Below are 20253 nucleotides of genomic sequence, written 5' to 3'. Positions count from 1 at the left end.
TGGTTTTTAAATATGACAAAGTCGTCAACCCGGGGCAGGGGAAGAAGAACACGATTGGATGCAGTGGGTAGATTGATATGGAAGGACAGAAAGTGGTATCTACAATTAAAAACTAAGATGTTTCAATGTGCCAACACTTTTCCAAGACACCTTATTCAGATTTTCCACCTGGAGTACAATAAAGTGGCAGACATTTCTGTCTTGATTTATAAGATCCAGGCTAGTCTATACACACTTTCATTTTAAGCAGACTCAGTTATACAAAATTATGGTTGTCACATTTCAGAATGCTATTCTGTTCAGTGAGGCAGATCTTCCCCATTAACATTAGGAGTCATGCATGAACAATAGCAATAGGATTTTAAAAGACAAAGTTTTGCAAACATTAATGACTGTGGGTGCCTATCATTATCCCACTAAGTCCCTACAATAATCACACAGACTGCCACATTCTCTCAGGGGCAAATGGGGTACAAAGGACCTCTTGGTAGCAGAACCAATGAGGGAGAAAGGCAATAAATATTTCAAGAGGGACCTCTTTACAGCTCAGACACCAGCAGTATGGACTGAAGTTTCACAGGGAGCACCCTACATAGCAGAACATGGAGTGGGCAGAGAGGGAGGGAAGGGGATCATGGACAGACCAAGGATGTTGGAACTGTCACCACTGGGTCCCCTGGTCTCCCTGACCTCTTCCTCCCATTGAGGGCACACAAGAGTTATTTTGAGAACTACTGCCAGATTTTCAGAGATGCATTTTTTTTTTTAAACCAGCCAGTAATTGTACTTGCATTTTGGTACGCTCAATGAATTTTTATTAGACAGACATGATTTCCAGGCACAAAGAGCCACTATGTATCTTCAGTTCTAATGATTTACTTTACATTATGGAACTAAAACCAAGAACAAAAGTAAACCTCCATTACAGAGCAGAGTGTGTGTTTCCTCTATGTGCTGAATCAACTCTGCCTCACATAATGGCAGCTGACCTCACTGATGGGCAAACTCCAAAAGACTAAAAGGTGTGGTACACTAAAATGTCACCAAAGTTATAACGCTACATACCACACAGATTTCTTCATAGTTTGGGCCTGAAAGTCACAGACTAACTACTAATATAGTGCAAGTAGTGAATTAGTAAAACAGCTATTGTGGGCTCAAAACTGCACCCATAAAAATGGAAGCCATATTGACAGCTGGCTGAAAGTTCAAACCCATAAAAGTCAGTTCATTTTTTTCCATTTATTGGGAGACTGACGTCTTACTACTTACAAAAAAAAAAAATAGTATTCTTTCAAACTATTCAAAACAGTTTACTGGAGGGGCATATCCACTAAACAGCCTTAGCTTAGTTTACGGTAAATCTGCCAGCCTTTCATCTCCAGTAACTAGAGTTCTAATCCTGCCTCAAGTCAAAATGAATATTAGTTTGATGCCATTCTACAACTGCCATTAGCGCACATAAAAGCCACCACACAATTCAGTGTGTTTGACAGTTTTTGCTTAGGACAGACAGAGGACTGGAAAAAAAAAAAAAAAAAAAAAACCCTGTTACAGGTCAAAATACGTGCATAGCTCCCTGCAGGCTCAGGGCTCTGCTATTAGTCACTTTCCAAAACATTCACTTCACTTAAAAAACCTCTTGTGAAGGGTATACACACAGAAGAGAGGTCCTCAGCCTGCAAATACTTAAGCTTGAATAACTTTACATATGCTACTAACTAGACGCACTGACTTAATAGGACTATTGAGATATGTAAAGTTACTCACTCATGTATTTGCACATTTGGTGCCAAAGTGTAGAAAAAGCTACCTATGCCACCATTCTGACAGTACCCTTCTAGCCAGCAAGAATTGTGTATACACCTCAAATTTTGATGACTAGGTCCCAATTGATTTCCCTGCTAAGGATTTGAAAGTGTAATCCAAGGAGTTAATTAAGACACTGCTGGGAATAGCATGACAGTAAAACATCTGGATGCCTGAAAAAACCAGACAGGAAAAATTCGAAAACTAATTTTAGAAGCTTCTTACATTCAAATTTTAAACTCACTCTGAAATTGTGAGCGTCACATCTACTTCTTTAGATGTATCAATAATTACCCAGAATACTTCCTCTTTACTTTCAAGATGACTCTTATAGTGTGAAACTCTTATCACTTAATTAACTAACACAATTTGTTTCCAATTGACAAAGTAAGACTGGGACCTAGAAAGCAGTTATACAACAGTTGAGCAGAAAATATTTATGTTACTTCTTAAATTCATAACTGAATTAGATTTTTTAATTGTGCAAGGAAAAGTTAAAATTAAAGCGATCTACAAAAAATACTAAGAAAACACTTATACAACACATTTATCAATAAAAAAAATCCCACCAAGGTCCATGTGGTGCAAAAACAACCCTGAAACAGGGAAAGGTTAAATTTATCTGTGTTGACAAGTCGCCTAGTTCAAGCTTGATTTAATAAAACCTGAATTCCTTTGTGTAGGAGACACACCAATAAAATGATAAAAGAAAAATTATTAATATGGACAAGTTTCTTTGTGGAATCTAGATTAAGATTAGTGTTCTATTTTAAGCAAGTGTATTAATAAATCCTCCCCACCTATCCCCTCAAATTCCCCTCCACACTATAAATAAAACCCTCAAGATAGATAAATATTTTTGAACAGACACACACACACGTGTATGTGTATACACACACACACACACACACACACACTCACCTATATCTATATCTATATCTATAGATATATAGACTTTCTGAATCTTAGGGAAAATAAATGTTTCAAATTTGACCTAGCCATAGTATTAAATAGTACATTTTAAGGGAACCCAGTAGCCAAAATCCAGCATCAAGGATTGCAACCCTACATTTTGTCATTGGATATGAAAAGAGATGGCAATACAATGTCTTTCATCCCAGATACATAATACGTTTGTCCTTTTCTATGAAAATTTGATGTTAAAGCTCCAACTACATTTCCCATATTTCCTGAAGTGTCCATTGACTCAAGCTCTAAGGTGTTACCCTCATATATGGTTCACCAAACAGATGGAAGCTGCACATTAAAACAGAGCTTGAGGAGAGCTTCTCAGACCCAGGGCAAGGCTCAGTCTCTTCCAGTCAACAGATAACCAAGAGAGCACTAATTTCTTCTAGACCTCACTGCACAAACAGAACTACTTCTGCACAGAAAGAGCTCTCCCAAAGAGGCTGTCAAAAAGGGTTATGAAAATCTGATCATGCAGTTTTCTGCCTTTTGATGGCATTTCTCTGCAAAAAGAAAAAGATACAGACTGATAAACATGAATAGCCTAATATTTGAACACGCGTCCCTTAACAGCCAAATCTCACATGTAGACATATACAGTAAACTACCATGTAATATGCTTAAAGGCCAGTTTGAAAATCCAAATTCAACAGCCCTACAATCTCAACTTGGGAACTGAAAGACCAAGATGTACTTTATTACAAATCTGTTATTTTGCTGGCCTCATATTCTGCCTTCAGTTACATCTGTGCAAAACCAATACAAAAACAATGACAGAATACGTTAGTAAGAAGAGTTGGTTACTGGAACTTTGTTAATAATCTTATGCATGAACAGAATCTAACTCCCTCTTCCAAAGCATTGCAGAGCTATTACAGCAAACCAAAATAAAAGTTGCAGGTTATTTTTGTCACGGAGGGAAGCAGATACAACTCTGAATAAAATACAGGAAACTGAACTGTGGAGAATGGAGACAGACAGCTACAATACCTCTCTTTGCCAAGCAGCAGAATGAATTTAACAAGACTGATCAATTTCACTTATACTATTCAAGATTTTCTGGACAGCAGTCAACTACCAAGGATCATGTGAATTTCCTGTTACTGCTGGAGGAGTCTCACCAGGAAGCGTACTGCATTTAACCACTGTGGAAGAGAACCCACAAGGAACTGTCGGAGGGGTAGAGTATCAGAAAAATTCCTTGCTCTACTTCCTATCAGAAAAAGTGTTCCACGGAATGGACAAAATAACTCTTCCTCCCAGTGCCCCCACCACGCACACACGCAGCTTGGGAGGAAAGAGATATCCTACATTTCACAGCAGTCAAAGAGGTGGCTTTGGAGAGGACAGGGAAGTAACAAGACAAAGCTTCTTCACACTTTCAGCAGTTATGGGGGGTGGGAGGGTGGATGTGACAGAGGTCCCCTGATGGTTCATTACTCTGTCAGCAACTTTTGTCAGGCATGACATACTCACTACAACTAACTCACTGTTGTCATAATCTGTATCTAAAAGGAGTCACATATGGTATCATATGCAAATTGGAAACACTCTGGTCCCCAAAATCATTGCATGGTGTAAGTACAGGGTGTATATGATGAGTTGCAACTATGTGCTAGAACTATGTTCTTAAAATGCATTTGGCTAGCAATGTCCAGGGCCGGTTCCAGGCACCTGCCCAGCAAGGTGCTTGGGGAGGCAAACGGAGAGGGAGGGCACCGTCCGGCTCTTCGGTGGCAATTCGGCGGCGGGTCCCTCACTCGAGGGAGCGAGGGACCCACTGCCGAATTGCTGCCGAAGACTGAAGCGGCAGCGGTAGAGATCGAGATAGCAATCGCAGCTTTTTTTTTTTTTTTTTTTTGCTGCTTGGGGCGGCAAAAACCCTGGAGCCGGCCCTGGCAATGTATAAGCCCAATCTGCCCTAGACAAAGGAATATGTATTTGCTTGTCTGACCAGCCTGGTTGTCAGGCAGAGACAACTAAGGTACAGTTACATGCAAGGCAGACTAAGACATCGGGCAAATTAGAATGGAGGATGGCCACTCTTGGCAGGGGATGGAAGTCACAGCTAAAGAAAACCTTTCTGCCTCCTGAAGCAAGGTCATTGAACTTTGGAAGATATAAGCAAGGACAGAAAGCCATTTTGGCATCCATTACAGGGCAGATACAAGAGGCCAGGGTTCTTTTATACCTGAGAAAAGTGGAACCTTTCAACCAAGGGGGTTGAAAGTCCCTGAAAACTGACTATAGGCGAGAAAAACTTCTTTGAACAAAAGACTCTAGCTTGCTAAATTGAGTTTTAGTCTTAGCAGCATATTTAACTTTTATTTGTTTGTAGTCATTTCTATCCTTATTCCTTATACTTAGCATCACTTAAACCTATATCCTTTTGCTAATAAACTTGTTATACTTTTATCATAAGCCAAGTGCTCTGACTGAAGTGGAGGGGTTGTCAATGCCAGTTAAATTAATAAGCTGCATACAGTCTCTGTGTTCAGCAAGAGAGCTGAACACTACAGAGCAGATAGTTTTGGGGAAATTTAGGACAGAGGTGGTGTTGGGATCACCCTGCAAAAAGTAAGTGGGCAGTGAAAGCCAGGGTGTGACTTACATGCTCGTGTTCTGGATGTAGGTGTCAGGGCTGTGAGCCACAGCATCATAGCATTTAAGGCACCCAGAGTTGCAGGGAAGGTGGTGACGCAACCCCCTACTAGTCTGGATTCAATCCCAAAGCGCCACCGGGTGGAATTTCAAATGTATAGACACACCTATAGTCAGGCTGACACAAAAGCTAGAGCCCCAAGCAAGGTCTAGGGAGACCAGCCTGGTAGAAGTCACAGCATCATCAGGATATTGCCTGAGACCACACTGGCAGACCCAGCACATAGACCCTGAACTCCTCCCCCCACCCACTTCCTACCTCTGCCATCATCCTGTGCCCTCATACCCTATTGGGGATTTTATTCTCAAGACTTCACTATAGTTACAAAGTGTGGTAGGGTAAAAAATAAAATATAAACGACTACACTTTGTTTCCGTCTCTTAAAAAAGAAGAGATCACAGAGTTATCATCAATGCTTGTGCTAAATGTTAAACCTGCTATAGGCAGAAAAAAACCCATCAAGAAATGCTGAATGCACATGCAGATTTGGATTAAACAGATCTGTTAGTTGGCACATCAGTGAAATGAACAGCTGTAGTATTAAAAAATTATAAATCATGTTCATACATGGCAGACATCTAAGTCTTGCATCTAAATGCAAGATCACATGCTAGAAATGTGGGGCTGTGCTTCAGTGATCCACTGTCCCAGACTGAAGGGTAGTTTTGTGATATGGACAAACAGCCATTTGAAACTTGGTTGAAACTAGCAACACTTTTAACCCAAGGCAAACTCCTATTGTATTGAGTTGGTGATGGAAACAAATCTATTGAAGAACACTCAGTAACACTCAACTATTTCTGTTGTGCTTCTCTTATCGGTTAAAATTCACTGATCACCATGCTAGCAAACTGTGATACAAGGGAAGGGGAGGGGGGGATAGAGGGAGCTGGGAAAATGTACAGTAGGTCAAACTTTTGATTTAGAGAAGAGAAATGTGTCTCAATATTAGTTCATATAGAATCTAAACTGTCTTTGTTACTGTGCTGAGTAAACCTGCATTTTTTTAGTAGAAAAAGCAGGCAAATATTGAAAGACAGCAAAAGACCAGATCAGGAATATAAACAATACTTGTAAGTAATAAGTGCCTTACAATTAGTTTATTTCTCAGCCTCTTGTGCACTTGATACTTTGTTTTCCTGAAATGCCACTGTCCACTGGAACGAGAGCAGTGTCCTTGTAAAACATATGTTTGACATTTTTGGGGTAGGTCTTTAGGCCTGGGGTATCTGTTAAATATCCATAATTTATTTATTGATGTCAGCTATAGCCAAAACAATTAAAAACTCAATATTTGCATAACTTAAATACAGATCCCTCGCCTAATCCAAGTACACTGGGGAAAATAGGGTTCTCTCAAATACTACTGCACTTCAGTGATGACCCTTGTAAGAGAGCATCTATAGTATACAGCTGTGTATACACAAGGTACATATACAGAGTGAAAGTATTCAGTTTCACTAAAAGCAGCATGATTCTGAATGTACAGTGCAGAGAACTGTGCATCAGTTTGTCATTAGTTTGTCCCTCTGCAGGCTCAGGATGATAAGATCTCTGCTTAAGTTTCTAACTTTGTACCAAAGAAAGAGAAGTCTTGTATATTTAACTGTTTTTCCTCTCTCTCTCTCCCCCCATCTCTTTACTGTTACCCCCCTCTACACAGTGGGTCCAATATAACAGAAATCTCTAAGCACTGCCACAACAGAAGAGTTAAATAACAATAAAACTAGACATTATGGGATTTTTAGTAGACATGGATAAACTATATTGGGAAAAAAATGGCTTGCACCCATCTAAAACTTTTTAAAAAACGAAGATTTGAGGTCTTTTAGGACAAGTACTCCTCCTCCAATTCTCAAATACCAAAGTTGTCACCAACATTTGATTTTCAGAACTTAGAAACTCTCCCAATAGTTCTAGCTGCGAGGATTCTCACATCTCAAGGGTTCAGAGACTTCCTAGAGTTGGCAGCAGGGAAGCAGCAATGCATTCTGGAGTACCTCTGGGCCAGAAAAGCTCAAAATCTTTCACTTCCAAACTACTGGCCAGCCAGAGGCTTACACATGATGGCACACAAGACCAAGCTCACCAGAGGTAAAGGCCTTTGGACTCATGGAGAGAAGACAGGCTTGAGTAGGAAAGGAAAAAGCTGGAATGAGAATGCAAGACTTGATCAGATGTAGGAGGCCTATCTGGGCATAAGGAGTAGAGAAAATATGTATCCCTCCTGACTTGAAGGAGCTGCAGGGACAGTCATCTAAAGGAGAAAACTAAAAGTTTCAGTGCCTCTCAGGAAGAAATAGCCACCAACTATATCTTGCTCACCCAAAAAAGTCAGAATATAAAGAACATTATCACTGCCCTCCTAACACAGTGTGTGCCAAAAACTGGAAGTATAGATTGTCAAGACATTTGAGCTCTGATTGCCTATGTAATTGTAATGATTGCCAAGTGTTCATGGTGGTGGGTAGAGATGAAGAGGAACTCATGTCCCTAAAGCTTCCAGAACTATACTATACCAGACACACACACACACACACACTTGCTGAACAAGAGATAATTATAAACCTGATTATACAAAAGATAAGCAAGCATCAAAATAAAGTTATTTGTATTAGATTATGTGGAAACAAAATAGATTCCCTTGTATCTTGACTGACAACAAAACATGCTGCCCATTAAATCAATTTAGGTATCATCTAAAATACCAGCCAAAAAACATTAAATAGTGTATCCAGGAATTTCAATAGAAAGTAACAAAACCAAACATTCTTGTAATACAGCAGTGGGATGGCTGATTTGGGAGACTAATGAATTAGTGTAAACAATTTAGCACTAATTTAATTTAACAATGTAGAGCATTTGTGGATTGCAAGGCAATACACATCCATTTGTTTCTTCATTAAGCCAAAGATAAAATTGTTGATTGCCCCACCATGAATTATTTTATTGAAGAAGATAGCAAACAAATGTTATATTTAGTATAAAAATTCATGGCTAGTCTCTGAACAAACAAATGTAACCAATGAAGGATACATAAAACAATTCAGACCAGCTGTGGTTTAAGGCAGACCAATATACTGTTCTTGCAAAAAAGGGTTTTCATATTTTCAGTTAGTGAAGAATTGTTTATATAGAAAATTGTTATAAACATACCATTTTACTTCACTAGAAATTTCCATTTAATACACATATACATAGTCTGTGTTCCCAAAATAGTATACTTGTTCATGAGCATTAAATACAAACATTAAAACTGTATGCTGAAGAAAAACTATAAGCATTCAGTATTGTAAAAATACCAATAACAACAACAAGATCTATATCTTTATCTGTTACTTGCCTCAAATGTGTTACCAGTGATATCAAATTCTGGTGGGACAAAGGCACCTTCTGGATCATCTATAAAAAAAAAAAAGCCAGATTAAGAAATTGACAATTATATATGCATATAGCACATCTTGACAGTTTGATGTCACAAAATGAAATCTACATAATTGACAAGCCTGTTGGTTCTCACACCTCCAAGCTACAAAGACAACTCTGTAGAGAGCTGATGGTTCCAGTGCTGTAAGGGAACTATTAACTCTTACCAAAGGACCCTTTAATGATTATATATGGAAATATGCCTTTCTGTACCTTATTTCTAACCATCCTGAAGAAGCAAACTATCACTCTCCCCACTAAGAAACAAAAAGATTAAATTCAGAGAAAGAGACAACCTCCGTTTGAGACACCAAGCTACCAACTTAATATTTTTAATCCCCTTCCTTCTGGGAACCTGAAAGTTTTCAGGCCTGGGCTACAGCTGGGGCGGGGGGCTGAGGCCAGGTCTGTAACTGGAGCCAGGAACAAAGCCGGAGGAGAAAGTCAGGGTTGCGGCTGGGGCTGGGAACGGGGCTGCAGCTAGGGCTGGGAGCTGGGAACGAGGCTGCAGCTAGGGCTGTGGCCAGGAGTGGAGCTGGGGCCAGGGCCAGAAACCGAGGCCAGAAGCTGTGGTTGGACGCAGGGCCGGAGCAGAGCTGGGGGTGGGGTGGGGCTGGGTGGTGCTCCCTCCCCACCCCCAATGGGGGCTGACGTGGGCCCCACCGCATCGCCCCAAAGATTCCTCCATGTCCCACTAGCGGGGGGCGCCCCACAGCTTGGGGACCACTGCCTTATAGTGAAAGACTCAAAGAGCTCAATCTATTTATCTTAACAAAGAGAAACATAGGAGATAACTTGACTACACTGTAAGTACCTGCATGGGAAACAAATATTTAATAATACACCTTCCGTCTAGCAGAGAAAGGTATACCACAAACCTATGGCTGGAAGCTGAAGATAGACAAATTCAAACTGACAATAAGGTGCACATTTTTGACAGCGAGGATATAACCATTAGAACAATTTGCCAAGGGTTGTGGTGGCGTTTCTTCAACACCAACAATTTTTAAATCAAGACTGGATATTTTTTCTAAAAGATGTGCTCTAGGAATTATTTTGAGGAAGTTCCATGGCTCGTGTTATACAGGAGGCCAGACTACATGGTCCCTTCTGGCCTTGGAATCTCTGAATCAAAACTCCAAGCCAGTAACCAAAGGAGGGAGATTTCCCAAGGCCAGCTAATAAAAGCCTGCCTTCTGTCTGTTACTTTTTAGAAGTTACAGAATGAGCACATTTAGATAAGTCTCCACAGCCACCACCTGTAACCACCATCTTCTGAGATGAGGAAGAACCAAATCTCCATCTCCAAGGTATGCAACCTAGTTGATTGCTGACCTACTCACACCACAAATATGATTGATGCCCTTGTGGGCCTCTCCAACCAGCAGGCCGACATAGCTGCTCACTTCACTTTCCAGCCAAATCCATACGGAAAGACTGGGAAAGAAACTCTTCATTAGAGGAGTTGGGCCTGGACCATAGCTTGTAAGTGGACTATTTCAGCAGCGATGCTGCATGATGCTGTATTAATGTCTATTTGGCAACTCAGTCATTGGGGGTATAACTATGGTGGTGTTGCCCCATATTTGCCTGAGGGTTTTGGCTCCAAAGGCTGGGTTATTTCCCTTAGAAGGGGAGAATTGTTAATTTTTAGACATACAAAATGCTCTTAGAGTTGATCACATATATAACAAATTTAACACCCCAGACCCAATGTCAAATGAAGGCTTCAAATCAGACAGATGTTAAAAGCTATAAATCCTCACCCCAAAGATCTCTTTCTCCAACCCATCCTTTCAGGCAAATGTCTGGGTGAACAGGAGTCCAATATGTCAAGCTGAAGTTCTATCAGAGCAGTGTGAGGCAGGGGAAAACAAAATTCCAGAGCCTAAGAATTTTAAGAACTCTTTCTGCATCCAGTTGTTTAGATCTACGTGATAGCTTGAACACCTCAGCTGATCTAAGCTGCTGGGGAACAAAGCAACCATCACCTTTAATTGCACCAGAAAATTAATATGTATCTAGTAGCTGTACTGTATTCATCAGTGCAGATCATGAAGTGCTGATGTCATTCACGCCCTGTGAGAAACACTGTGAAACAAGCAGTCTACATGAGCTGAAGTTTTTGGACGGCTTCTAGTGCATCTTCAAGTAGACTACTCTCATATGAAAGAGACAAAGGCATAGTATAACAAAAACAACGAGGAGTCTGGTGGCACCGTAAAGAATAACAGATTTATTTGGGCATAAGCTTTCATGGGTAAAAAAACCACTTCTTCAGATGCACGGAGTGAAAATTACAGATGCAGGCATATATATATTGACACATGAAGAGAAGGGAGTTACCTTACAAGTGGAGGACCAGTATTGACAGGGCCAATTCAATCAGGGTGGATGTGGTCCATTCCCAATAATTGATGAGGAGGTGTCAAAACCAAGAGATGGAAAATTGCTTTTGTAGTGAGCAAAAGACACACAAAATTCCTCTATTACAGAAGCAGATACTAAATTCTTCCTCTTAGATCTTGGGTAGAGGGCTGAAGCATTGGCTCTTGTGCTCTAAAGCTGTTAAGTGGTCTGGTTCGCATATATTTATTCATCACCACCAGCTGGCTCTGGCTGCACAGGCTGATATTGCCTTTGGTCACAGAATCCTTTTAACTAGTTTACAAAATATTGTGGCTTTCTGCAGGAACCAGCTTCCATTCTTTCTATTACTCTCTTCCTTTCTCCTTCTCCTCCCCCACCAGTCTTGGAGCATTTGAGGGTCAAAGAAGAGCATTATTTTAGATTTGGTAATCCTATAGTTTATACTTTTTCAAATCATGAAGCTCTCCAAGGGACAGTGGGCAATTTGCAGCTACTGGTACATGGTGCAATGCAATTTTTGTATTCTTGCTTCCTGTTGCATGGAGTCCACAGTATCATTTCTTTAGAAGGAAAGGAAAGGCAAAATGTAACAACCTGAGTTGCTTACAAGTCATTTCCTCTTATTTAAAAGAGAGACAGTCACCTCTTCTAGCAGAGTAAATATGACTGCGACAAAGTTCCAGAAATGACAAGACAGTAAAAAAAAGTGTTGTTTGATTTTGACTGAATTGTAATAGCACAAAAAATAGGGAGAAAGTGGGAGAAGCATAGAGAAGAGTGGGGGGTGGGGGGGGAAATCATTAAAAATATGCATCTGCATATCAACTTCTTCCATTATGAAGTTTCTCTTAGCGTTTTCCTAGACACAGGCAGTGTTTCTTTAACTATAATTGAATTTTGAAACATCCTAATCAAGACTTTCCAATAATTTGAATTATGTCCATGCACATGATTTGCTTCACTAAAAACCCATACACTGAGTATTTGCATATGGCCAAAGTTAACTGATGGCTGACAACCAGGAACTGAGTTTAGATTTTTTACCTCTTGTGAGCACTTCCTTTCTTTCCCCAAGATCTTAATTTTTGGCAGTACAAAGAACTTTTGTCCACTAGACATATTCTCCTTTAGTGAGGCTCCTGTATGTTTCTTTAAGAAACATCAGGTCAAATTCAATCCAAGATTTAGATTTTGTAAGAATGAACTTTTACAAAACTGAAGACAAGTGTTTCTTTATTGAAGTTATAATACAAACAATTCTTTTAACACAAAACCAGTTTCCCCTGCAGTGTTAAACGAAATATGGCAGCACAGGATTAGTACATGGGTATATGAAAATGTATTAGACTTAAAAACAAACACGAATCTGCCAAATCTATTTTGAAGTTGTTCAAGCTGAGAAATACAAACAAATAATGAATACATTTTAAAATATACTTTCAGCTTTATGTCATGTTTTATGACCTCTCAAGTAAGGACATTTGATTTAAAACTATGATTTTTAACCTGATATAGTTTAATTTCAACAGTTGGACCAAAATAATGGCTGGCACGGACACGCGCACACACACACACGGCTCATTTAATGCAATCTGGAAGCAAAGTGACAGATGTAGTTATTCTGACATTGTTTTAAAAATAAATTAAGTTTAAAAGACATAATAAAAAGCCTAAAGAGAATAGGTATGGCACGGAACTGATCTCTGAGGCTTCTACAGCTTGGCACTAGGTTCTTTCCTCCTCATTCTCTAGTGCAATTTTCTTAGCTGTCATTTCTTGTAATGTGAGAGATTAAGGCTCTTGAGATTTTTGCTGATTTCATCTTATCCAATAATAGACTTTCATTCACAATGAAATCAGAGGTCCTTTGGTGAATGTCAGCATCCCCAATGACACATAAAGATCTTACATTACACTACATGGAGGCACCACTCAATCCTCCATTCTGGGAAAGCTTTATCAGGTCACATCTATTCTACTGCTAGATCTACAGCCAAACAGCCGTCTTCTTTAGCCATAATTGTAATTTCATGGACATATTTAAGTGGTGAGAGAAGCAGCACCATGATTATGCTTTGCCCATACTTTCAGACATGTCTGAACAAGTCCATAATTGACTATGTTTAAAATGTAAGTGCAATAGATTCATGTGGAAAAAAAATCTGTGAAAACAAGTTGATCCAAGATCTTACTAAATTCAATCAGAAACCTTTATTCTGTATTAGTATAGCTAGTGAATGTACAGTGCTCCTGAATCTAATTTAGTTTCATATGGACCACCATTCATCCATTTATCAAGAAATTCTACTTTGCAGTCTAATTAAATCTACTAAAAGTTTGAAGAGTATAATGTTTTATTACATGCGCTCAGCATGACTTTGCATACTTTTTAACAAATTGCCTAGAAGCATAAATACTTACCACTGAGCTGTTCCATGAAGCACACATTGCCATTGGTGTTAAAAGCCAAAGTGTCAGGAGTAATGCAAAGTGTCTGGAAGATTGCTGAATGGGAGATGCTCTTCATAGAATGGCTACACTCCAGGCAAATTGCCCAGATATCTTGCTCGGTAAGATAGCTATCCCGCAGTGACAGAATATCAGCAAGGGACACATTCTCCTGCCAAGACATGAATTCAGAAATTACTCTGCATTTGATGACATTACTTGTAGCCAATTGTGTCAAATGTCATCTACAATACACAACCTGATGTGATTCCAGCAAGTTCTCAGACTTCCTAGGACAAAGAATTTAACTTCCCACTCCTACCCCCCAAGTATTTAATGTAAAGAACTTTCAGCACAAAGAGTGCTTTAGGGGAAACAGTCAACCTGTGCAAAGATCTCACATTAACATCGGAAAACAGGTATTTTTGTGATATATTTAAATGGAGACACTCCTGCACCACACTAAAATGAAAGGTTAGTCTTGAGGTAAAGGCACAGGGACTGGGGTCACAGGAGATTTGGATTAATTTTCCGACTCTGCCACAAGTTTCCTGTGTGACCTTGGGGAAGTCACTTTAAGCTCTTTTAGCCTCAGTTTCCCCCACCTGTCTCCTGAAAGGGGATGTTGCAAGGTTTAATTAGTGTTTGTAACTGCTTTGTGAGCCTCAAGTAGCGCAACACACGTTATGGCCTCTTTTTTGGAGGGGGTGGGGGGCGCCATAAGTCAAAATTTTAGATAAACAGCTTCCAGGTGCCTGATGGTTGCCTCAGGTTTTTGTTTATCCAGTGCTCCCCGATGGTCAAGGTAACATATGACTTCTAGCTTAAGGCTGTCTTCACAGCTGTGCTATTTATTAGGCTGTGTGTGGGAATTCCAAGAAACGTGGCAAAAGCTCTGTTGAAGACATTTAGAAGTTAGTATTGCTTTGTTCAGTCTAATTTAGACTAGAGAATAACTTTACATTGGAAGGACGATACACTGGAAGATCTGACAGGCTCTTTCAATTTCTAACTTCTATGACTGTATGCTTTAGGAAGCTGCTTGGATAAAAAGATTACAGTTAGAAGTGCCATGCCTAGTAGCTGTATTATCACACAACAATTACTGTTGCCAACCCTCCAGGATTGTCCTGGAATCTCCAGGAATTAAAGATTAATCTTTTAATTAAAGACTGTGTCATGTGATGAAACCTCCAGGAATATGTCCAATCAAAACTGACAATCCTACACAACATAAGGACCCCAAGATAAGGGCAGTAAACACAAGAAACGTATTTCCCAAGCAACTCTAAAAAAATGGAAACAATTCAGGCAAAATTTCAAGCTGGATACATACTGATTACAATTTAGTCAAGAAAAGACCATAACAGCAATTTTCTCAAAGCTCTAATAAGTAGTTGACATTTCTCAGACCGCCAAAATTCCAGATATTTACAACTGAGTTTAGCTATAAAAAGTAAGCAAAGCATTTCAGATTACAGAACATATGTTTTACAAATATCTAACAATTGATTTTTGTTTGTTTTTCTTTTGGGATGGAGTAAAAGCAAATTTGTTAACATAGTCGTTAATATTTGTTACTTATCATTGCATTCAGCATCACTTAATGGGAAAACTATTCCCAACATTAGAAGCACCACCATTTCGATCTTCTGATTCTCCTTTCTCTTCTTCCCAGTCTGTCTCTTCCACTTCCTCCTTCAGTATCTCCCTCTCTGTAACAACTCCCAATTCCATGTTATTGGGCTCCTCTTCCACCCTCACGCTCGCTTCTCTTAAAAGGATAAGGAATCAAATAAAAAACGACAAAGAGTCCTGTGGCACCTTATAGACTAACAGACGTATTGGAGCATAAGCTTTCATGGGTGAATACCCACTTCATCAGACGTCTGTTAGTCTATAAGGTGCCACAGGACTCTGTCGCTTTTTACAGATCCAGACTACCACGGCTACCCCTCTGATACTAGGAATCAAATAGTTAATGCTAAATCTTGAAGAGATTTTCTAAAAAAGTTTAAGGGATTTAGGAGCACATGTCCCTGTTGATTTTAGTGGGATTTGTGTTCTTAGATCTCTTAGGCTTGGTCTACACTTACCCCCCTAGTCGAAGTAAGGTACGCAAATTCAGCTACGTGAATAACGTAGCTGAATTCGACATACCCTACTTCGAACTTACCGCGGTTCAGACGCGGTCCATACGCGGCAGGCAGGCTCCCCGTCGATCCGCGGTACTCCTCTCATTGAGCTGGAGTACCGCAGTCGACGGCGAGCACTTCCTGGTTCGATTTATCGCGTCCAGACCAGACGCGATAAATCGAACCAGGAAGTTCGATTTCCAGCCGCCGAACTAGCGGCTAAGTATAGACCAGCCCTTATGCATTTTTGAAAAATCTTTCCTTCAAGTTCAAGGCTCATCAGGCTTTCAAGTTAACATCTCAATGAAATGAAAGGGTCAAGGAGAACTCAGACTCTTAGAGCCATTTCTTATGGTCATCTGTAGACTCATTGCTTGTGTTATCACATAGATCCTATTTGGAAGATCTTTATCATAAGGTTAGAAACCCTTTGAGGGAGATAAATGAAAGCTTAGATTCTGCAGACTCTGCACATGCTTTGTTTACCACCAGTAAACTATACCATAAAACACACTTAAATGCGAAAGACAGCATTTTAAATATAAAGAGGCATCTGACAGAGTGGGTAGAGAAGAATAAATAAAATATTCCTAGACAAACTGGACAGCAAAAAAGCCATTTCTCAAAACAAGAATATAGAGTATCTAGTCAAATGGGGACTTTTAGGAGCTTGCCAGGAATGGCAGTCAAGCTCCATTTAATAAATACCTAGCTCTTCTATAGCGCTTTAAGAGATTACGAGGTTGTTTTCCCCTCCACCACCCATACTTTTAGGTCTCCAACTTTTAATCACTCTTCTTGAATATTCCTAAGAATGCTATAATTGTGTCAGTAAGCACCCTTAATATCCTGAGAGCAGTCTGGGAGATCTTCCAAAGGGTAGTCATGGAAAACTTATTGAATCATGATTCATACACCAGCAGCAGACAATAATCTTGTTCAGTCTGAGGAATAAAAAGGTATTCCCGATTGGTTTCCAAATTGCTAAAGGATTTTGATTCACGTTCAACTCTCTTGAGAGCAAAAATGGTTGTGCCAAATCTGTTCCACCATGTGACAGGCTCAAGGAAACAGAGGTCACCGGACAATGTCCACAAATGGATTACCTGATCCTACTTGAGTTTGTGAAAAGAACCGTAGCCAGTCTCTCCTCCAAATTATTTACATTGCTAAGAGCTTTCTCTATGGCTACTCCCTCCTCACTTACCACTTAATGGATTCTACCCTTGAAACTGGAAGAGATGTAAGAAGCAAGAGAAAGTGCTATTTAACAACTGAACTCAATATGTGAAATGTATCCATCACTAAACTACTAGTTAAAATATTTCTGGTCCATGTTATCCAAATGCTAACTAACCAGGCAAGCAACACTCTCCAAATCATTCCTTGAGTTATGAAGGAAGAGATCAATAATGCAAGAGTAAAACTACGTATGACAAAACAACTCAGAACTAGAGTCAACTCCATCTTTACTTGTTTGTTTAGCACAACTAATGACTAATTTAAACAAATAACAGTATAAACAGACTTAGCAGCCTTTCCTGCTGCCTGTTAAAGGCCTTTTACGGGGTAGCAACTAAGCTTTTACAGAAGAAAAAAATATTTGCTTATTACTGAAGGGGATTTTGTTTGATTTATGTGATTTTGTGTGATTAAGCGTCATTGTTATTAAATGCTACGAAGTCATAGTCCAACATTTATGACATTAGTCTGCAGACATGACAATAATTATGATACAACAGTTAAATCATATTGATGAATATGGGGTATCAAGAAATAAGGTGTGAGGGAGTAAATCCATTAGGAACACAGGTTTCTAGGATTATTAGGAAGAGGGGAGCAAGAGAATCTTATTGACATGAAAAATGCCTCCTTGTATGGCATTTATATGTATATTTCTCCAGTTCCTATGTTTGTAATAAGACTTCCAAGACTTTTGATAGCTGCTAATCTTAAATCCTTACCCAGAGATGTTTTCATGTTACAGTTTTGCAGGAAGAAGATAGTTCAGAACATTTCCTTTATAACTTACTGCTTTGAAGAGTAAAAGCAATTTTCCCTCACAGCTTTTAAATGGTAGGAGAATCCGGCTCTTTCCCTATAACTGAACTAAGATGATCAGGTCCCTGTGAAAGTTGATTTATACCCCTTTGACTAGCCAGTCCGCGTTCACCACAGGGTTAGTTCCCCGTTAAGTCAACACTTTCCGCTCTCCCTTAGTTTGCGCAGCGCACCGCTGTAAACAAACCGAAGGCAGGGAAGGGCAGGCCGGGAAGCACAGGCCAGCAGCGCAGCGACCAGAGAACTAGCAGCTGAGTTGCTGACACAAAACAAGTTCATCCAGAGAAGCTACTCCAGCAACTGCAGCGCCGGGGCCGCTCTTTGCAGCTGGGAAGGGTCGGTCTCGCCCACAGGTGCGCGCAGTAGCCAGAGCTCTTCAGGGCTGAGCGGGTGCTCTTGCCGTTGCCAAGGAGGGGTGGGGGAGGCTGCACTTTGGCACACTCACCTCATCCTCCAGCAGCGTCGGCAGCGGCTCGAAGTCATAGCAACCCACCTCCTCCTCCTCGGGAAACCCAGCCACCGCGGCTTCCACAGCCTCCATGCCGCCTAGGGAGGAAGTGGCAGGCGAAGTCTTCACCCCAGCAGCCTGGCTGCGTGCTCCAAGCCCAGCCCTCTGCGGCTCATTCCCAACGCCGGCTCGTGCCTCCGGAGCGGCCCCTGGCTGTAGCCCTGCCCTTGCCCCCCAGCGCCTCGAGCCCTCCTACCCCACCCCGCTCGCTCCCCGCGCCCACTCCCCGGAGTGCCGCGCGCTGCAATCCCTGCCTGGGGCACGCCCTGCCCCCGCCCCTTCGCTAAGGCAGCGATCGCATAGTAACGGGCACGGCCGCCGCGCCTTGCCTGAGCGACGCAGGCCTGACTGCAGCTCCCCCAGCAACAGCCTGCGCCTGACCGCCTCCTTCCCCGCACAGCTCAGCTCCACCACTGCAGGGGCCTCGGCCGGCTTGCTCCGGCCTGGGTTCCTGAGCCCTAGCGCCCTCCCGGCGCAGCCAGGTGCCTGCCCTGGAATCCCTCCCCACGCCCCGCTAATCCGCTTTAACCCCTCGTTCCCGGCCTCCCCCTCCGAACTAACGCGGAGCAAACTTCAGGCAGCAACTTGCTGCCAGCCGCGCCGCTGCCGCAGTGCTCCCTCTGCCCCCGCCGGAGAGCGGCGTGGCTCGGGGCGGCTGTCCGCGCAGCGCTCGGGCTGATTGATGCACGAGGGTTGGTTTGTGTCTGGTCTGCCGGGCTCGGAGAGCGAAGCCTGCGGCATGCACTGGCAGACTGGCCCTTTGCCAGGGCTTTCCAAAACCTTCGCCCCTGATATTGATCATGGAAACGGAATGTTATCAATCAAACCTAACGCTCCAGTCCTGCAATGAGCTTCATGGAAGTGGACCATGGAGCCCGTGACTTCAGTGGGGCTCCAGGCAAGTGCAAGGATGTGCAGTCGGGGAATGGATGGCGGGATCAGGGCCTTCACATTGATAACATTTCCTCTTTGCTTTCACTCCACTTGGACATTAAATTAAACTTAGTTTAATTTTGTTCCATCCCCCCACATGCACACATCCTGCTGCAATTTGATCTACCAGCACGGACCCCTCACCTTGAGAGAAAGTGGTTGGGACAGTGGGGTTCAAATCCCTGTTATGCTACAGACTTCCTGTTTGACTTAGCCTCTTTGTGCCTCAATTCCCTGTCTGTAAAATAGGCATAAGAGGACTGCCCAACCTCACAGGTGCTGTGAGGCTAAATACATTACAGATTGTGGTGTCCAGGTACTTGTGACCCAGGGGCCTCTTGATGCCAACTGGTAGATTGGGTGCTTAGAGTTTTATAGGACTCCCTTGGGTCAATATATGCATAATAATTCACTAAAGGGTAGCATGTGAGATCTCTACCAAGAGTCAATAACCCATTTACCATGATAATTGTGAAATGTATGTTTTTGGATAATGTTTAAGGAATTATGTATCTGAACTGAAAATGGTGTTCTCAAGGTAGGTGAGTTAAGGCAGGTCAGCAGAAGGTGATAAACGTGCTCCTGGCAAGCAAGAGGGAAGAGATGCTTTTCTCCATCTGGGTGGTCATGGGTTTATTGTGTAGTGTCTGCTTCATAATGGAGGCCACTGTATAGACTGAGCCAAATGCTAATCAAGAGTTTGTGAAATTGACAAGAAAGCACACAGGAAAAAACAAGCAGCCAGGGGCTCCTGTTTATGGTAAAGACAATAGATTTGGGGAGTATAAATAGGGGTGCAGGGAGACACCCTGAATTTTTTCCACTGAGGAGGCAAGCTGACAGTGTGGCTTGTCTCATGAATGGAAGATCACAGCCAAGCCTGGCTGTAATATGCTGGAAGGATTTGGGGTGAGCTTTGTCCTATAAGTCAT

General features: G+C 41.5%; 1 protein-coding gene across 1 annotated transcript in view; it reads right to left on the bottom strand.

The window, feature by feature from the left end:
• Positions 1-18421, bottom strand: part of KNDC1 (kinase non-catalytic C-lobe domain containing 1) — a 121793-nt gene extending 103372 nt beyond the window's left edge. The window contains exons 1-3 of the mRNA XM_024217239.2: positions 18326-18421; positions 13658-13856; positions 8784-8842 (exon numbers count right to left, since the gene is read on the bottom strand). Coding sequence (XP_024073007.1) covers positions 8784-8842; positions 13658-13856; positions 18326-18421 — 354 coding nt within the window. The remainder of the gene's footprint in view (positions 1-8783; positions 8843-13657; positions 13857-18325) is intronic.
• Between the last annotated feature and the right edge of the window lie 1832 nt (positions 18422-20253).

This window comes from Terrapene carolina, unplaced genomic scaffold, assembly GCF_002925995.2.
Source record: "Terrapene carolina triunguis isolate 2854851 unplaced genomic scaffold, T_m_triunguis-2.0 Scaffold95, whole genome shotgun sequence".
NCBI classification, from domain to species: Eukaryota; Metazoa; Chordata; order Testudines; family Emydidae; genus Terrapene; species Terrapene triunguis.
Note: the sequence above shows the minus strand (reverse complement) of the source record. Positions and strands in the feature narration are given on the sequence as shown.